This window comes from Argopecten irradians, chromosome 6 (assembly GCF_041381155.1).
Source record: "Argopecten irradians isolate NY chromosome 6, Ai_NY, whole genome shotgun sequence".
NCBI classification, from domain to species: domain Eukaryota; kingdom Metazoa; phylum Mollusca; class Bivalvia; order Pectinida; family Pectinidae; genus Argopecten; species Argopecten irradians.
Window position 1 is genome coordinate 26,825,732 of NC_091139.1, and position 19,441 is coordinate 26,845,172.

Sequence of the window (19,441 nt, forward strand, 5' to 3'; positions counted from 1 at the left end):
GAGTGGTCTTTATAGATAGGGTTGACTGTATATAAAGATCACATGGTTATAAGGACTATTTTCCTGGTCCTTTGAGTGGTCTTTATAGATAGGGTTGACTGTATATAAAGATCACATGGTTATAAGGACTATTTTCCTGGTCCTTTGAGTGGTCTTTATAGATAGGGTTGACTGTATATAAAGATCACATGGTTATAAGGACTATTTTCCTGGTCCTTTGAGTGGTCTTTATAGATAGGGTTGACTGTATATAAAGATCACATGGTTATAAGGACTATTTTCCTGGTCTTTTTAGTGGTGTTTATAGATAGGGTTGACTGTATATAAAGATCACATGGTTATAAGGACTATTTTCCTGGTCCTTTTAGTGGTCTTTATAGATAGGGTTGACTGTATATAAAGATCACATGGTTATAAGGACTATTTTCCTGGTCCTTTGAGTGGTCTTTATAGATAGGGTTGACTGTATATAAAGATCACATGGTTATAAGGACTATTTTCCTGGTCCTTTGAGTGGTCTTTATAGATAGGGTTGACTGTATATAAAGATCACATGGTTATAAGGACTATTTTCCTGGTCCTTTGAGTGGTCTTTATAGATAGGGTTGACTGTATATAAAGATCACATGGTTATAAGGACTATTTTCCTGGTCCTTTGAGTGGTCTTTATAGATAGGGTTGACTGTATATAAAGATCACATGGTTATAAGGACTATTTTCCTGGTCCTTTGAGTGGTCTTTATAGATAGGGTTGACTGTATATATAGATCACATGGTTATAAGGACTATTTTCCTGGTCCTTTGAGTGGTCTTTATAGATAGGGTTGACTGTATATAAAGATCACATGGTTATAAGGACTATTTTCCTGGTCCTTTGAGTGGTCTTTATAGATAGGGTTGACTGTATATAAAGATCACATGGTTATAAGGACTATTTTCCTGGTCTTTTTAGTGGTCTTTATAGATAGGGTTGACTGTATATAAAGATCACATGGTTATAAGGACTATTTTCCTGGTCCTTTGAGTGGTCTTTATAGATAGGGTTGACTGTATATAAAGATCACATGGTTATAAGGACTATTTTCCTGGTCCTTTGAGTGGTCTTTATAGATAGGGTTGACTGTATATAAAGATCACATGGTTATAAGGACTATTTTCCTGGTCCTTTGAGTGGTCTTTATAGATAGGGTTGACTGTATATAAAGATCACATGGTTATAAGGACTATTTTCCTGGTCCTTTGAGTGGTCTTTATAGATAGGGTTGACTGTATATATAGATCACATGGTTATAAGGACTATTTTCCTGGTCCTTTGAGTGGTCTTTATAGATAGGGTTGACTGTATATAAAGATCACATGGTTATAAGGACTATTTTCCTGGTCCTTTGAGTGGTCTTTATAGATAGGGTTGACTGTATATAAAGATCACATGGTTATAAGGACTATTTTCCTGGTCCTTTGAGTGGTCTTTATAGATAGGGTTGACTGTATATAAAGATCACATGGTTATAAGGACTATTTTCCTGGTCCTTTGAGTGGTCTTTATAGATAGGGTTGACTGTATATAAAGATCACATGGTTATAAGGACTATTTTCCTGGTCCTTTGAGTGGTGTTTATAGATAGGGTTGACTGTATATAAAGATCACATGGTTATAAGGACTATTTTCCTGGTCCTTTGAGTGGTCTTTATAGATAGGGTTGACTGTATATAAATATCACATGGTTATAAGGACTATTTTCCTGGTCCTTTGAGTGGTGTTTATAGATAGGGTTGACTGTATATAAAGATCACATGGTTATATAAGGGACTATTTTCCTGGTCCTTTGAGTGGTCTTTATAGATAGGGTTGACTGTATATAAAGATCACATGGTTATAAGGACTATTTTCCTGGTCCTTTGAGTGGTCTTTATAGATAGGGTTGACTGTATATAAAGATCACATGGTTATAAGGACTATTTTCCTGGTCCTTTGAGTGGTCTTTATAGATAGGGTTGACTGTATATAAAGATCACATGGTTATAAGGACTATTTTCCAGGTCCTTTGAGTAGTGTTTATAGATAGGGTTGACTGTATATAAAGATCACATGGTTATAAGGACTATTTTCCTGGTCCTATTGTTCATTTTCCTGGTCCTTTGAGTGGTCTTTATAGATAGGGTTGACTGTATATAAAGATCACATGGTTATAAGGACTATTTTCCTGGTCCTTTGAGTTGTCTTTATAGATAGGGTTGACTGTATATAAAGATCACATGGTTATAAGGACTATTTTCCAGGTCCGTTGAGTGGTCTTTATAGATAGGGTTGACTGTATATAAATATCACATGGTTATAAGGACTATTTTCCTGGTCCTTTGAGTGGTCTTTATAGATAGGGTTGACTGTATATAAATATCACATGGTTATAAGGACTATTTTCCTGGTCCTTTTAGTGGTCTTTATAGATAGGGTTGACTGTATATAAAGATCACATGGTTATAAGGACTATTTTCCTTGTCCGTTGAGTGGTCTTTATAGATAGGGTTGACTGTATATAAAGATCACATGGTTATAAGGACTATTTTCCTGGTCCTTTGAGTGGTCTTTATAGATAGGGTTGACTGTATATAAAGATCACCTGGCTATTAGGACTATTTTCCTGGTCCTTTGAGTGGTCTTTATAGATAGGGTTGACTGTATATAAAGATCACATGGTTATAAGGACTATTTTCCTGGTCCTTTGAGTGGTGTTTATAGATAGGGTTGACTGTATATAAAGATCACATGGTTATAAGGACTATTTTCCTGGTCCTTTGAGTGGTCTTTATAGATAGGGTTGACTGTATATAAAGATCACCTGGCTATTAGGACTATTTTCCTGGTCCTTTGAGTGGTCTTTATAGATAGGGTTGACTGTATATAAAGATCACATGGTTATAAGGACTATTTTCCTGGTCCTTTGAGTGGTCTTTATAGATAGGGTTGACTGTATAGAAAGATCACATGGTTATAAGGACTATTTTCCTGGTCCTTTGAGTGGTCTTTATAGATAGGGTTGACTGTATATCAACATTGGCTCCATTTCATGCATGTGAAACATAACAGAAGATAATGATAGTAAAATTAAGCAAAAGTTAATATCTAGGAATAAACTTTTATAGACAGGTTTGTTTGTTTGTTTGATTAATTAATGTCCTATTAACAGCCAGGGTCATGTAAGGACAGCCTCCAATGTATGCAGTCTGTAGCGTGTGTGAAGTGCCAAGTGCATGTTTTGGGGAGAATAATTGCGATATGTTCTTGTTGTGTCTTCTTGTATAGAGGAAATGTTGTCCTTTTTAAAACGCTATATCAATGAAGCATGCTTCCGAAGAAACCAGAAACCCACTCCATCCGGTCACATTATACTGACAACGGGGGAACCAGGCGTCCCACTTCCTTTATGCTGAGCGCTAATTATAAGCAGGAGCAGAAACTACCACTTTTATAGACTTTGGTGTATCTCGGAACCTGATAGAACCCAGAGCCTACCTCATAGGAGCAAGTCCTCAGCAGAAGGCCAAAAGTGAGGCGGTATCAAGGGAGACATTAGGATGAATACAGTCAATTACGAAGAAGAGAAAAAACTAGAAATATGTCTGTTAGACATAATATGCTCGCTTACTACTTCCTAACCTTAATTTCTGCAATGAAATCATCCTCTGCAACAGGTGTACGTAGCACTTTCACTCATTATCCTTGGGACTTCTGCAAGGAGATGGTTTACGCCCTTGATGCATTGTAATAAATACTTTACTTCATCAGAACTTTAAATGTGAAATTACTTTGAAGTTCTTTGTTACATAAAAGTGTGTTTATTATCATATTTATATTGATACTATAAATTTGTTTTGTTGTTCAAGATAGTCGTCCGCTATAACACCGTCCAGTCTCTGTGCAAGTACGCATGGTGTGTCATGCTTGAACGCCTTTCTGAGGTACATTAGATCTAGACCTCAGACACTCAGACTGATATTTTATAATGTGTTTTTTTGTTTGATTTCTCTCACGCAAAGCTGTGTCATTTTATAAATATTAATTAGAACTGCGGCAAATGCGGTCTATGGTCACAGGGTTTAGTAAGCGATAGTGCAACGTACACCTAGGACCTAGGATGATGTGAAATAAATTAAATATGTGGACGGGACTAAAAGTTATCCATTTTGTCACTATTTTTATTGACTATATAAACCTGAGTTCCGGAAGTTTCCAAAGTCGATCAGGTGCTTAGAATATCGTGACCTATGCAAGAGTTTGTATGATACGCCGCTTGAAGTTTACACAAAACAAATGCGTTTAGTACTGTGAAATGTCACTGTTGTTAATCTATAGTAGATTATCGCCCTATATCTTAATATATGTTTTGAAAGTTTGGTGTCACTAAATCATGGCAAAATCTTAAAGCGCTATAAGACATTGACTTCCGGTATCGCGTGCGCAGTTGGAATCTGCGCATAGCGGATGTACACAGACTCTACACACAACAAGGAAAATAATAGTACGAACACTTGATCAAGGTAACAACAAATATTTCATGTAAATCTAACATAATTCTATCAATAATCAAATTCTTTGAAACATACAGTTTGAATCAAAAATCAATTCATAAATCCCACTCCCACCGTCTGGTAATGTGAAATCAATATTGATTGGCAATTCTGTAAAAAGACCATTGAAATCTATCCATATTTAGAGAAGAAAGAAAGCACCTTCCAGACAGAACAATAAGCCTGGAAGTATAAGCATTTGTTCAATTAGACGAACCACTAAATTGCTGCGACTGCGATTCCTGAGGAGTATGACTAGGATTGTTAAGTTTTAAAAAGAAACCTTTGATGACAGTAAGAAAAGCGTTTTGCTTTTAAGTGCTTTTTTTTCCCAATGACATTCCTCAAGCCGTCGTTAACACGTTTAAAAGTGTTGCAGACATTAAGGCAGGGAAAAGCTAAAATCCATTAACTGCATATATAAAGTTAGAGTGGTAGGGGGGAGTTGTGTGGGGTAGTGGTGTACTACTGAACAGATAAGACAGACATATGCTGCAACACAGCAGTGAATCTCCTTGCCAGCTGGACAGGTTGCAGCGCAATTCACTGCACAATTACATCCAACAGAGAGGTGTACAAACTGCAGCGCAATTCACTGCACAATTACATCCCATTTCCAGGTGGACAGACTGCAGCGCAATTCACTATACAATTACATCCCATTTCCAGCTGGACAGACTGCAGCGCAATTCACTGCACAATTACATCCCACCGCGAGGTGGACAGACTGCAGAGCAAATCACTGCACAATTACATCCTACCACGAGGTGGACAGACTGCAGAGCAGATCACTGCACAATTACATCCAATCGAAAGGTAAACAGACTGCAGAGCAAGTCACTGCACAATTACATCCTACTGCCAGTAGGAGAGACTGAAGAGCAAATCACTGCACAATTATATCCCACTGCGAAGTAGGCAGATTGCACAGCAATTCACTGCACAATAACATCCCATCAAGAGGTGGACAGTCTGCAGAGCAAATCACTGCACAATTACATCCTACTGCCAGTAGGAGAGACTGAAGAGCAAATCACTGCGAAGTAGGCAGATTCACTGCACAATTACATCCCACCCAGGGGTGGACAGACTGCAGAATAATTCACTGCATAATTACATCCTACCCGCGAGGTGGACAGACTGTTCAGCATTCACTGCATAATTACATCCTACTGCGAGGTGGACACTGTATGCACACATACATCACAGCATTCATGCACAATTACATATTCACTGCACAATTACATCCACAGGGAGAGGTGGAGGTGGAAGACTGCAGAACAATTCACTGCATAATAATTACATGGAAGACCAATTCACTGCACAATACGAGGTGGACAGACTGAATTCACTGCACAATTACATCCCACAGGGTGGACAGTGAATTCACTGCACAATTACATCCACCAGGTGGAGAGACACAGATTCACTGCACAATTACATCCACCCCAGGTGGAGAGACAACAGTGAATTCACTGCACAATTACATCCCACCGAGAGGTGGACAGACTGCACAGCATTCACTGCACAATTACATCCCACCCCAAGGTGGAGAGACAACAGTGTAATTCACTGCACAATTACATCCCACCCAAGGTGGAGAGACAACAGACAATTCACTGCACAATTACATCCCACCCCAAGGTGGAGAGACTGCAACATGTATTCACTGCACAATTACATCCCACCCAAGGTGGAGAGACAACAGTGTAATTCACTGCACAATTACATCCCACCGAGAGGTGGACAGACTGCACAGCATTCACTGCACAATTACATCCCACCCCAAGGTGGAGAGACAACAGTAATTCTGTAATTCACTGCACAATTACATCCCACCCCAAGGTGGAGAGACAACAGTGTAATTCACTGCACAATTACATCCCACCCCAAGGTGGAGAGACAACAGTGTAATTCACTGCACAATTACATCCCACCCCAAGGTGGAGAGACAACAGTGTAATTCACTGCACAATTACATCCCACCCCAAGGTGGAGAGACAACAGTGTAATTCACTGCACAATTACATCCCACCCCAAGGTGGAGAGACAACAGTGTAATTCACTGCACAATTACATCCCACCCCAAGGTGGAGAGACAACAGTGTAATTCACTGCACAATTACATCCCACCCCAAGGTGGAGAGACAACAGTGTAATTCACTGCACAATTACATCCCACCCCAAGGTGGAGAGACAACAGTGTAATTCACTGCACAATTACATCCCACCCCAAGGTGGAGAGACAACAGTGTAATTCACTGCACCTCAACATGAACCACACAACACCTTCTGTCACCTGAAACAGACAGAAAATACTAAAGTGAAGGAGAATTACTCAAGGTCAAAACTATACACACTTAGCTGGGTTGTACCTTAATATCATGTATCTATGTTTATATCACTGTTATAAATTTGTGTTTTTGAATTATTGATGGGTTTTTTTCTCTTCCAAAGACATTATTGACTTCAAAGCAAAAGTTTTTTCTTCAATGTCAGTTGTTTTTAGTATGAAACATTCAAAGAAACTCAAATTACAATGACTGCTATACCAAGAACATTTTTTCAGCAGAAAAACTTTTAACCAAAAAGACAATCTCAAAGATGTCTACAAAACATTAGTACAGTCAACAGCAGGGGAGACAACTCCATTCCTCAACATTTCCCTCTCACCTCCATGTGACAGAGATGTTTGATCCATCACCTGCTGACAGACTCAATTAAAACATTCAGATGATGTCTGCCATGATAATTTTTTCCCAATGAAAAGAAAAGTAAAAGACTCTACATGTCAATGTATAGCCTACAGTCCCTTCACCTTTAAAGTTGTTTAAAAAAGAAGTTGGTTTGGAGGAGGTCCAAGCGTGGAGTTTGTGGGGGTTTGTCGGACTGTTTATCACCAAGCCACTTAAACAGAGGGGCGGTCCCGCCACTTATAGATGGCAAACTCACATGTAATAGGAAACATAGTCAAAAACATCTTCGTCAAACTTAACACAGAAATTTATTTGTTGAGTCTCCTGTGTTCTGTGGCTAGCATTATACCACTTGTGTGTGTAATAAAACTAAAACCCAATTCTTGTGTAGGTTTTCTGGTGCTATCAAGGTCCGTTAGTACACTGACAATAATTATTAATATAATAACGTTCTAAATAAAAACTCGGTTGGAATCAATGGTTTCAGTGGCACCACAGTGGTATAGTTCACCTCCCTTACCGGGCAACTGTCTGTACTTAAACATGCTTTAAGCTACAATGCTATTTATTACAATGGTTATGATGTAATTCTAGAATTGACAATTACAATCCTGGCTGGTCACTTAAAAACACAAATTAGCTGACTAAAATTTCCTAGCAGGCTCAAATTACACAAAGCCATTCCTCTAGGCACATGATCATCAATCTTCAAAAAAACCCACTCCTTTTCTTAAAAATGAGAACATTCCAAACTAATGTTGGTCCCATGTTTGACAGTGTCCCAAAATGTTCTTAAAGTTCCTAACAAAATTGATCAAATCATTAATCACTGTTTAAATGAGTCAGCTTTGCGTGGGTTCATTACAACATGACTAGGATTGGTCAGTCTGACTGGTCAAAACCATGAAATACACTGGTCACTTTATAGGTTATATGAAGAAAAGTAAGATAAAGGCATTGGTCAATGGTGGTTTCTTTGGAAACAACCAGGGTAATGCAAGCATTGGTCAGTTTTGATATAATTTGGGAACAAGAATAGACATTGTTCAGAATTAAGGTTAACTGGACAGAACTTGAGAAGGCATTGGTCAGTTTTGCATAAAGGTTATTCATAAATTGTTCAAAACTTTTCTGGAGCTAGAACAGCTATTGGTCAGCTTAGAGGTGTTTTAGGTATACCTAGAAAAGGCATTGACTTGTGTTGTGGACAGACCTAGAAAAGGTATTAGTCAAGTTTAGAGTTCTCAAGATAAGCATTGGTCAGTTTAGAGGTTTTCTGGCCAGACCTGCCTTAGACATGGTCAGTTTGGAAGTTTTTTGGCCAGGCCTACAATAGACATTGGTCAGTTTAGAGGCTTTCTGGCCACACCTTCCATAGACATTGGTCAGTTAAGAGGTTTTCTGGTAAGACCTACCTTAGACATTGGTCAGTTTGGAAGTTTTTTGGTTAGGCCTACTATAGACATTGATCAGTTAAGAGGTTACAGGAAAGACCTGCCATAGACATTGGTCAGTTCAGAGGTTTTCTGGCCAGATCTACCATAGACATTGGTCAGTTTTGAAGTTTTCTGGCCAGGTCTACCATAGACATTGGTCAGTTTAGAGGTTACAGGACAGACCTACCATAGACATTGGTCAGTTCATAAGTTTTCTGGCCAGATCTACCATAGACATTGGTCAGTTTAGAGGTTACAGGACAGACCTACCATAGGCATTGGTCAGTTCAGAAGTTTTCTGGCCAGACCTACCATCGACATTGGTCAGTTTAGAGGTTACAGGACAGACCTACCATAGACATTGGTCAGTTTAGAGGTTACAGGACAGACCTACCATTGACATTGGTCAGTTCAGTGGTTTACATCAACTATATGTTTTGAAGTCACTGTCCCTTTCAGTGCTTCTCCATGATTCCAACCTTGAACCAAACACATCGGAACATATTTCCCCAGGTAGCTGTTTGATTGTTCCGTTACGGAGCCTTCTTCCCTGATAAACCTGTAGCACCGGCTCAGGAGCCGTCAAACTAATTCAATTTTACACATAAAATATTAGTCATATATCATTGAACATGCAATCAACTGTTAAAATTTAATCTGATTTAATTTCAGGTCTAATCAATTATGTCTGGGGAATCGTTTATTCCGTGTGATGTGGAAGCCAGTGTCATTATAGACTTGAAATACCGTGAAATTTACATAGGCTTTCAGCTTTTTGATCAAGTATTTATAACCTTGTTTTTCAGCTTATAATGTACTTTCCAAAATTCATAATTTTAAAGTCAAGCCAACAAAGGTAGATGATACCTATAAATACCAATAAACAATCCTCTTCTTCATTTAATATCTTATACTATTTTTTCCAGAAAAACACATTCATGCAGCATAAAGTTGCTAAATAGATAATTTTGTTTCAATTAACAACATTTATATCAACTGAAAACTAAAGATAGCTTTTTTAAACACTTTCAATAGTTTAATATATCATTTGTTAAGTTTGATATATCTACTTTCAATTCAATAAAATGAATTGGGTTTATACACTAACATATATAGCACTTAATTCTTCCCATTTTAATATATTTCCAATCATTTAATACTAAACAGTATTAACTGACAGTGAATTTACTCTTATTCTGTTGACTTAGATATATTTACTTCAGAGTTATCATTAGTAATCTCTTGAGGTTGCAATCAAATTATAACTTTTAACACAAATATCCACAAAAGTTTTTAATTGAATTGTTTTTTCAGATCCCAAGGTGAAAGGTCAAGGTCACCATAACTAAAAACAATTGAAAATATTATACTGAACAGTTGTTTAGGTTTCACATTATTAAATGACCAAACTGATTGATTTTTAGGACTGATGGTCAAAGGTTATTAATACATGTAATAATTTAAAAAAATGCAAATAGCAACACTACTTTGGGGATTTTTTTTTTTTTTTGCATGTTTTGTTTAAGTTTTGATTTTAATATCTTACTGAAGTTATAGAGTCAATCAATAGACTACAGTCGAACCTGTTATAGTGAACACCTCTGTATAAAGACCACCTGGCTATTAAGACCATTTTAGGACCCTTATTACTGTATCTTATACACTGTAATATATCAAATCCATGCTCGTTTTTTCTCTGATTGTTTTTCTTATAATTTTTTTTATCTATTTTCAATTATAGTTTTTTCTAATAAGCTAATATACAATACAAATAACACGACCAGGTGATTAGTTGGTTCTGATATTGTCTAGTACTCTTGTACTCTCGTGTGTTATATCATACCGTAGTTAATCCAACAGGTAATATAATATACTGCCCTGGAGAGAAACCCCTTGTATTCCCCACCCTGTCATCACAAATGCCTGTAATTAGGGTGCTTCTACCACTAACAAGTTACTAATTATAGCCTACTTCACAAGCCAGGCCAATTTAAATATTTTAATTAAACAAAACCATTGCTTACCTGGCCATTCAGGTAAGGTAATTTGAAATATTTGCAATATTTATTACCAGTAGATAATATAAACCATCTGTCCACGGCCAGTAGCAGAATCCGCTAACCAATAATATCTGGGAGGGTGGTAATTACAGATCACTCTACTGTTATATGTACTCACTCCCCTCCCCCGTTATTGTCACATTGTTATTCCTTACAGAATTAGATTTTATAGAAGAAAAAAAATTACAATTCCACTGAAGCTCGTTACTTTGCTTTGAGAAAATTATCCTCAATTTTTTAATCGTCAATATAAATCCAACTCATTAAAAACAAATTGAAAATTCTATTAAAATGTTGAATTGTTTGAAACCTAATACTGATTTTATTGCCCAGCCTAGCTACCTTGCAGGTGGTCTCTGCCTTGCAACACAACCATAATTGACACATTAAAATCTTAAAGCCAGTCTTTCAATTTTTTTTTTTTTTTTTTTTTGCAACTAAAATTGATTCCAGAAATGTCATCAATAATGCATACCAATTTCAACCCAAGTTGCCATTATCAAAAATTAATGTCTTTGTGTTTGGCAATGAAGCCCATTAAAAAAAGCATTGATTTTTGTGGTCGCTGGGTCCTCTCACTGGACACAAAGACCATTTTACATTTGCTGCAAATTATCTCGGGAGGCATTTTAAAAATTAAATTGCTGTAACCGGCCAGAGGTTTAGATGATTAGGAAGCCTTGTAACTCGACAGCTGGCAAAATAAATGGCGGCCGCTGAGAAACAAAGATGACTCGAAAGCACCAACTTAAATTAGATCAAACCGATGGCTTTATTTAAATTTCACAATCAATTCAAAGGAAGTGAAGATGTCAAATTCTTTAGAGAAACAATGACTCATTCCAGCAATGACACACGTATCAAAATTACAAAAAAGGGAAATGAAATTTCAAATAAAACCACTAATTCGCCATAATTAGAATCTAAATTGAAGTTTTGCATTCTCTCAAAATTCTAATGCCGGCGCTCGGGATGCCTTGAAATATGGCAATTACAACTAGAATTAATCTAATCTCTCAGAAGAATTTCTGTGTGTCTAATCTGTCATATTTTGTGATTCACGGGGAATCTTGTTACAAGAAACACAATCGTGATTTAAGTGCCGACTTGTAAGTCATTTTTCCTGGTTGTTCCTCTTTCAGAGCATTACATAACCAGAACACATGTCCCCGCTCTTTCATGGCTGATATGCTTCTAACAGGAGTCAAAAGTCATGTTCGAACCCCACGGGACCCAAAAAATCAGCAGTTCGGAAATGCTCAAATGATGGTGGTCGTTCCTGCTGTCATGAAACTAAGTCAAATCAATTTCAAATTGAAGTGCCAGGTGTCAATTAGACGCGGCAGACAAAACCTTGTTTGGCATAAAATTTCATACACAATTTCCCAACACTTCACTCAATTTTAAACATAATCCGTTTTGACAGTAGCTGCCAAAAGTGTGAGATCTGACTATGATCAGTCTGATGCAACTAGTACTGCAATCCAACCTCCGTAGCCCTGCACCCCAGGAAACTACCAACTTATCGCTGATAGCTTGTGTCGAGTTGTCTGTCAATTCCTAAAGAGTTAAAACTTTAAGAGAAGAGAATTTATAGAGTTTTATAGCCGTACTCCCATACGGGATGATGGCGTTGCAGCTCAGCTTGTCACCGAGCAATGTAAGTGGGTCTGACACCTGCCTTCAGGCTATGCAGTAACGTTCCATTTGCTCCCTATTCTATTTCCAATTTCATGTAAGAAACTTAATCTAACAAATTTTCGATTATACTTTTTTCATTCCGCTGCAAAGGGGGAAAAGAAAAAAATACGCAACGTTGAGTGATTGTGATTTATCGCCGGTGGTTTAGGCAGGATGGAAAACAATGGTTAGATGTTCATTGACAACACATGTAGAGGCATATGACAGTGCCACCATCGAACTGTCTAGTCAGAAGCGCGGCACTGCACCAACGGCCTACTGGAGTGCACTTTAAATTGTTAGCAAGCTAAATTCACGTAATCAAAGAGAGTGCTTCACCATTGCTTTTAAGGCATCGCTGTTCAAAGGTATTGGGAGAGAGCCGGTTTTTAAAGCGACTGAAATTTCAGTTGTAATCTTCACAGAACTGAAGTGCACGTTAACTATTCAGATCGCAGTTCCAATGCAATATTTGGTGATCTAAGTTAGAATTATTTTGTAATAATATCCTGGAGACCCATAACAAATTATACATGTATTTGAAGAGAGCATACAGTGCCTGGAGACAAGGTACAAGGTACATGTCGGGCGTACCATGACTCACAGAAGCAAATGACAATCATCCGTATAAACTTGTAGATTCCAGACTAAAAACAAGATTTGAGCAGTCTAATGTGAGGGAGCATTAAGCCTAGGCTATAATTTTCAAACTACATCTCGCTATGGCAGGCGTATTGCAAGAAATGTCTTCCCTCCATTTTGTTCCTTATTACATAAGTACCAAGGAATTGAAATGGAGAATAGAAACAACTTAGATGGGACGGCCAAATCGGACCACTCGACCGTTGCCACGCTCCAGACATGCTCAAACACTCCGCGTGTTAATATCCCTGAAAAACGGGAAATGGACAAAATTAATGTAATTTGTGGATTTTTTCTGGAATAAAGCCCCATTACCTTACGAGTAATTGAGGCAACGTTTGAATTGTTGAAATCCCTGCTTCTTGCTGTAATTTCATTTGTCTGACTTAAGGAAAAAATGTCTACCACCGAATACTCAATAACACATTGGAACAACGTCAAAAGTTACGTATTTGCCAAATGTATCTTGCCAAATCTGAAAGTGAAATCTATTTTTTTGTTAATAAAGAATACAAATTTGAAAGTAATTTCAAATAAAAAAATGTATGATATACAAAATCATGACAAGATATACTTCCGAGAAAAAAAAAGTGTTTGATAATATTCTTCTTACACTCTTTTCTTACTGTTCATTAAATTAGTGATATTACAATCTTTGGCAATATAATAATATTGGTGTACTTTTCTCACAAAATATGGCACAAACAGGAAAACCAGAATATCAAAAACTTGGCTTTCTTTGTAATATATTTTTTACAAAAACAATAATGCATTTAGATGCACTTTTTACAATTTATGCCAATTTACCAAGTACACAACAGCTAGGTAAAAACAATCAAAGCTAGTCATAGATAAACAGATCTATACTTTCTGTTTATCGAAATGCTTTTCACAGAACATCAACGTAGAATTCCAGAAAAAGGGCTGACAGTTTCTTGGGTGAAAAATTGTACGTAACTCCCTTTGTCGTTTGACCATCTACTTAATGCGCAGTTGTCCCATATTTACGCTGCCATGCTATGCAGACATTAAGGAAATATATCCTTCTTAAACCTTGAACGGTAAAAACTTTTAAAAATGATTTAAGTAAGTCTAATCCTTTGAGCAGTAGATATATAAGTGAGAATATTGGAATTAGAGGTATATGTTACTTTTAACTTTTTGCCGGTGCTCAGGTGCGGTTTCATGTAGCTGTCTGTGCCAAGCAAAATCTCAGTTTAACATTCAACGTTAAATCATCACCTTTTAAGCTAAAAATCTGTGAAAATAAAATGTACCATAGCAACCATACAACTCTATAAAAAGACCATCTGCTTAATCAGACCCCTTTATTGAGGTCCAACATGGCTCATTTCAACACAACCTTCATTTCCGAAGATTCTATTGACTGATGCTATTACAACAGGAATTTAGCAGCACAATTTACCCTGTGTATAAAGTCCATTTGCCTATAAAAACAATTTTCTATGTTCATTTAGTGGTCTTTATAGACAGGTTTGACTGTAATTTGGAATTTCTGAGATATGAGATAAAATATTTCTCTGGTCTTTATAAACAGGTTGGAATGAAATTGGGAATTTTTGAAATATGAGATAAAATATTTCTCTGGTCTTTTAGACAGATTTGACTATATTTTGGAATTTCAGAAATACAAGATATGATATTTCTTCATGAACACTTGGTGGGTGGACATAGCCATTCCTGTATATTTATTTATAGAAGGAAGGAGATGAGAATATCGAGAAGGTTTGAATCTGGCGTTTAGGTTCATCACTTGCACAACAGTACATACATTTACCCTATAAATGCTATACATCACAAGTTAACAAGCCTTTATCAGCAGACGGCTCAACCAATCCTCCCGTTTTATTTTCTAATTGGAGTGATCTCCCCTGAAAATTGTAATATCTCAACTGTGATTTCATTTGTTTTCCAACACAATTATTGGGGCCATCAAACAAACTTCTGACAGCAAATCTGTTTGTTTCAAGTACACTGTGCTTGGAATGTTTTGAAATATTTCTACATGTTCTTTTTTTCGTTTATTTGTTTGTGTATCAACCGCAGGGAAATCAAATTAAGCCATAAAACAACCATCCTTGATGTCTAAAGTTAACTTTCATTTGAAATTCTAATTGTGTATACTACCCTACCTTTTTCTTTGTTTCTTTCTTCTGTTTCTTTGTTTTCCTTTTATCATGAGATTTTCTCCTCTTTGCCCCCAGCCCTGGGGCTGTGTCAGTCAGTGGGTCCCCCTGGGTGGAGTCAGCTAACATCTTGGCAGCACTCATCTTCAGTTACCTACAGATACAAAATGAAAAAATACATTAAATATTCCATTATGAAAATAATCAATTGTTAGCTTATGTCAGCTAATTATGACTGCTAGTTGGTGGTTTTTCTCCAGGTACTCTGGCTTTCCTCCACTAACAAACCTGGCACGTCCTTACACATGACCCTAGCTGTTAACTGGACATTAAGCTAATAAAACTCGGAACATAAAAAAATCCCACCTTTGTCCTATTCAGCCAGAGTCATTTAAGAACATGCCACATTTAGATGGTGGAGGAAAACCAGAGTACCTGGAGAATAAACAACAGACCAGCTGTCGGTACCCGATACCTGCCCAACATGGGATCCAAACTTGCGACCCTGAGAGGTGACTGGCTTGTTGTAATATGTCAAAGCATCCTAACTATTCAACAACCTAGACATATATATGTACCAAGATGAATGTTAACAATTTTCACCAGCCTTATGCGAGAGTGAAGAAAAGGGAGGTAACTTTCCAAAATGAAATTGGATAAAGTTTTGTAAAAAAAGGTAAATAAGTTTGTAGAGATATTCTGACCATGGTAGACATATTAGCCAAACACCTTTACTAAAAAAAAGTTGTCCAATAATAGACAAAGCACGACAAAAAAAACTTCAATGAAATTGTACACAGATCGAGACAAGGACATAATTTCATCCCTCTTCTCTTACAGAGCCATAAGTTAGGCTGGACACGCTCAATACACCAAACCGTTTCCATGGTAACCTGAAAGGGGTTTTATCAGGTTTTTCAAAAAAAAAATATGGCTATAAAATGTCAAGAGAAACATTGACAGTAAAGCTTGGGTTATTTATGGATATAAATAAATCTCCCACAACCTCGCTGAAACTAACTTTACAATACACTCAGACATCAAAGTGGAATTTCTTTTTAAAATTAACATATTGTAGTCTATGCATATGACTATTCACCATCAGTTTTTTTTTTTTAAATGATTGTCTTGATTTTTTGAACATTTTATTATTTTGCCATTTGACATTAAAGACAATAGCCTGATAATGAAGTAGACAATGGAGGACTCTGGGACGTACAGACGGCCTGAACTAACTCATCAGACTCACTTAGTAGGCATTCATCAGTACCCAAGGCCAAAGCGTCTAGCCTGGAGAATTTGATATTCTTTTATTTATACTTATTCCTTCGTTAACATGCATGCCAAACATGGTTAATATCCAGATTGAATGTCTTTTGCTATCATATACATCAAGTCTACCTTTTATTAGTTCTTACAAGTCCCCATAATCAGATCCTCCATGCTTCAAATACCATACCAGTGACTTTTATGAGGTCCTCAATATCAGTCCCCTGTCCATTCTATAGTTAACTTTCCATCGAGTTATCTCCCCTGAATTTATGAGAAGTATAACTTATAACCCTTTAGTCCCCTAATTTTAAATAACCAATACTTTATAGCCTAGCAGCCTCTCATCTAAATACACATGTACAATATATCCACAGGTATGCCATTGACAGAGTCTGAAAGTAATACAATTTAATTTGATAACTTTTCTATGTGTAAACAATCATTTAGTAAAGTATAATGGCTGTCTAAATGTACATTAAACTTTTGTGTTGATTGTGTTTCAACATCTACTTAGTTGTGTCATTTTATGGTGTAAATGATTGGGATTGCTATTAATGATATGCATTCTAGCATCTGGATAGTCTGCCTGGTCGCTTTGATCTTTGGTGCGTAACCTTTATGACCTTACAACCCATTCCAATAAACTATAAGTACCATTTCACGGCCTTGAAAACCAACATGCCATTGAAAACAAATGCAAAATGGTACAATGTAACACTTGTATAACAGATCAATTCAGTATTCAAGTATTACTTCAGGTAAAAGGCCCATGGAGCGATTGTACTTCACTGTAATTGTGATAACATTTGATATATATTGATACATATTTATACCAACGATTTCCATATCAAGCTTTTTATGACAAAGGTAATGATATTGTACAACTGTTCAATTGTCATTACCATTCTCTTTAGGCTACAATAAAAACATTTAATACTTCTTTTATTAGAAAAAAAACACAGTTACTGACACACTGATATTACCATCCCCTCAAGTGAATAGTTTACGATAATCATTCTAAATCTTCCAATCAGAGTGTAAGATAGCAGCATAAAGGTTGGGAAAGGCTTACTATGAAGTAAAACTATAACTTTAAATGCTCAAATTAGCACAACTAATATCTGGGAGAGAGGAATTGATTAAAAATCAAAAGAAGGGTCTCGGTGGCTGATTGGTTAAGATGTCTCAACATTTATCACAAGCTCTTTACCTCTGGGTCACATGGTTTGAATCCCATGGAACTGTCTACTGGTCAGTGATTTTTCCCTGGGAACTCCCACTTTCTTCCACAACCTACTAACTTGTCCTTAAATGACCCTGGCTGTTAATAGCACATCAAACCAATAAAATCAAACAAATCAAAAGAAGTTGTATTTTTTTGTTGGTTTTAGTAGTTGAACATCTTATTAATAGTCAGGGTCATGTTAGGACATGCCAGGTTTGATGGTGGAGGAAAACCGGAGTTCCCGGAGAAAAACCAATGACCAGTAGTCAGTACCTGGCAACTACCCCACTTAGGATTTGAACTCGCGACTCAGAGGTGGAGGACTTGTGGTCATATGTCGAGACATCTAAACCACTTGGCCACCGCCAAAAAAGAAAGAGATACTCTGTACCTGTAGCAAGAGTACCAGGTCAGGTGTGAAACTCAGGTAATACTGACTGAACCACTAGGTGTCAATTAAAATCTAAAATCAGCTCATTATGGATTTGCCCTGAAGACCGATTTTCTTATCAATGAAAGTGCGATTGATAAACCTTTAACACAGCCGAAGATAGCTCATTAGCGACTGTTACGTCACTGGCTCATCAGAAATACAAAGTTAGCGTTTTAAAAATACTGTAAAACTTAATGTGATATTTTGTATTCTCTTTCAGTTGGTGAACATAAAAACATACATGTGTGTAGGCCTGGAAGATCAATCAGGGACTACCAGGAAAAGCTGGATTGTTAAACTTTCTACCTACAAGTATATTGCTTGAATCAGTTTTGTTTTGCCAACATTAAGAAATCTTCTGTAAAGCGAGTTTGTCAGAAGTTGGTTTGGAATTTCTCGGTGGAAAACGACTCCCTCAGATACATCATTTCATTATGCTCTGTGACAAAGACATCATATTGTTTCTCCATCTCTGCCAAAATATTTTCTGTTTCTGATGAAAAGAAAACTTGGCATACCTTTGTAAGACAGAATAAACAGTCGCTGACAAGTCCTATAAAAATCACTTTTTAAAATTACCTAAATGTTTTAATCCCAGAGGCTTAACTTAGGTTTCTCTTCCAGTAAAATAGCTACACTAACTAACTACAGTTTAAATAAGCAAACTTTCGCAGATTTCAACATTACATCTAAGAGAAGTGAAATTATCTTAACTTATGAGCTTTTCAAAACAAACTTTCTTAGACTCCAGTTTTTTTTAACTTCAGCTGGTTCTATCACTGCAGTCATCTCTCTCTTTTTCCAACAAAGTGTTACCATCAATATTTCTCTCCTGTAATGGCAATTTGTTCACTCTACTATTGTCATTATTTCTCTTCTCTAAAGTTTGTGAGTTTGAATCCCATGTGGGGCAGTTACCAGGTACTGAGTGCTGATCGTTGGTTTTTCTCTGGGTACTCCCGTTTTCCTCCACCATCAAACCTGATACGTTTCCTGACATGATCCTGTCTGTTCATAGGACGTTAAAAAACTAAACTAACCAAATAAAATCTCTAAAGTTGAATCCCCTATTATGTAATTTTCATGATCTTTCTCCTCTAACGATAACCCGCTTCATTATTTTACTACCAGTATCTATATTAAGTGTGTAAAGTAATCTATTGCATAGCCTTAGATTCTTTCTATAGAAGTCTCTCCACATCAATGTCACTGCAAGCTACACCCAGTGTCATGTATTGATGTGTAAAATACTTTAAAATTTCAGTTAAAGTTGTTAGTGTA

The 19,441-nt window shown here is 36.8% G+C and overlaps 1 protein-coding gene across 4 annotated transcripts in view; it reads right to left on the bottom strand.

Moving 5' to 3' along the window:
• LOC138325488 (caspase activity and apoptosis inhibitor 1-like) overlaps positions 1-19,441 on the bottom strand; it is a 230,883-nt gene that overhangs the window by 105,766 nt on the left and 105,676 nt on the right. For all 4 annotated transcript variants that reach the window (XM_069271177.1, XM_069271179.1, XM_069271178.1 and 1 more), the window contains one exon: positions 15,237-15,384. In XM_069271177.1, the coding sequence (XP_069127278.1) occupies positions 15,237-15,374 (138 nt within the window). In that variant the 5' untranslated portion in view covers positions 15,375-15,384. The remainder of the gene's footprint in view (positions 1-15,236; positions 15,385-19,441) is intronic.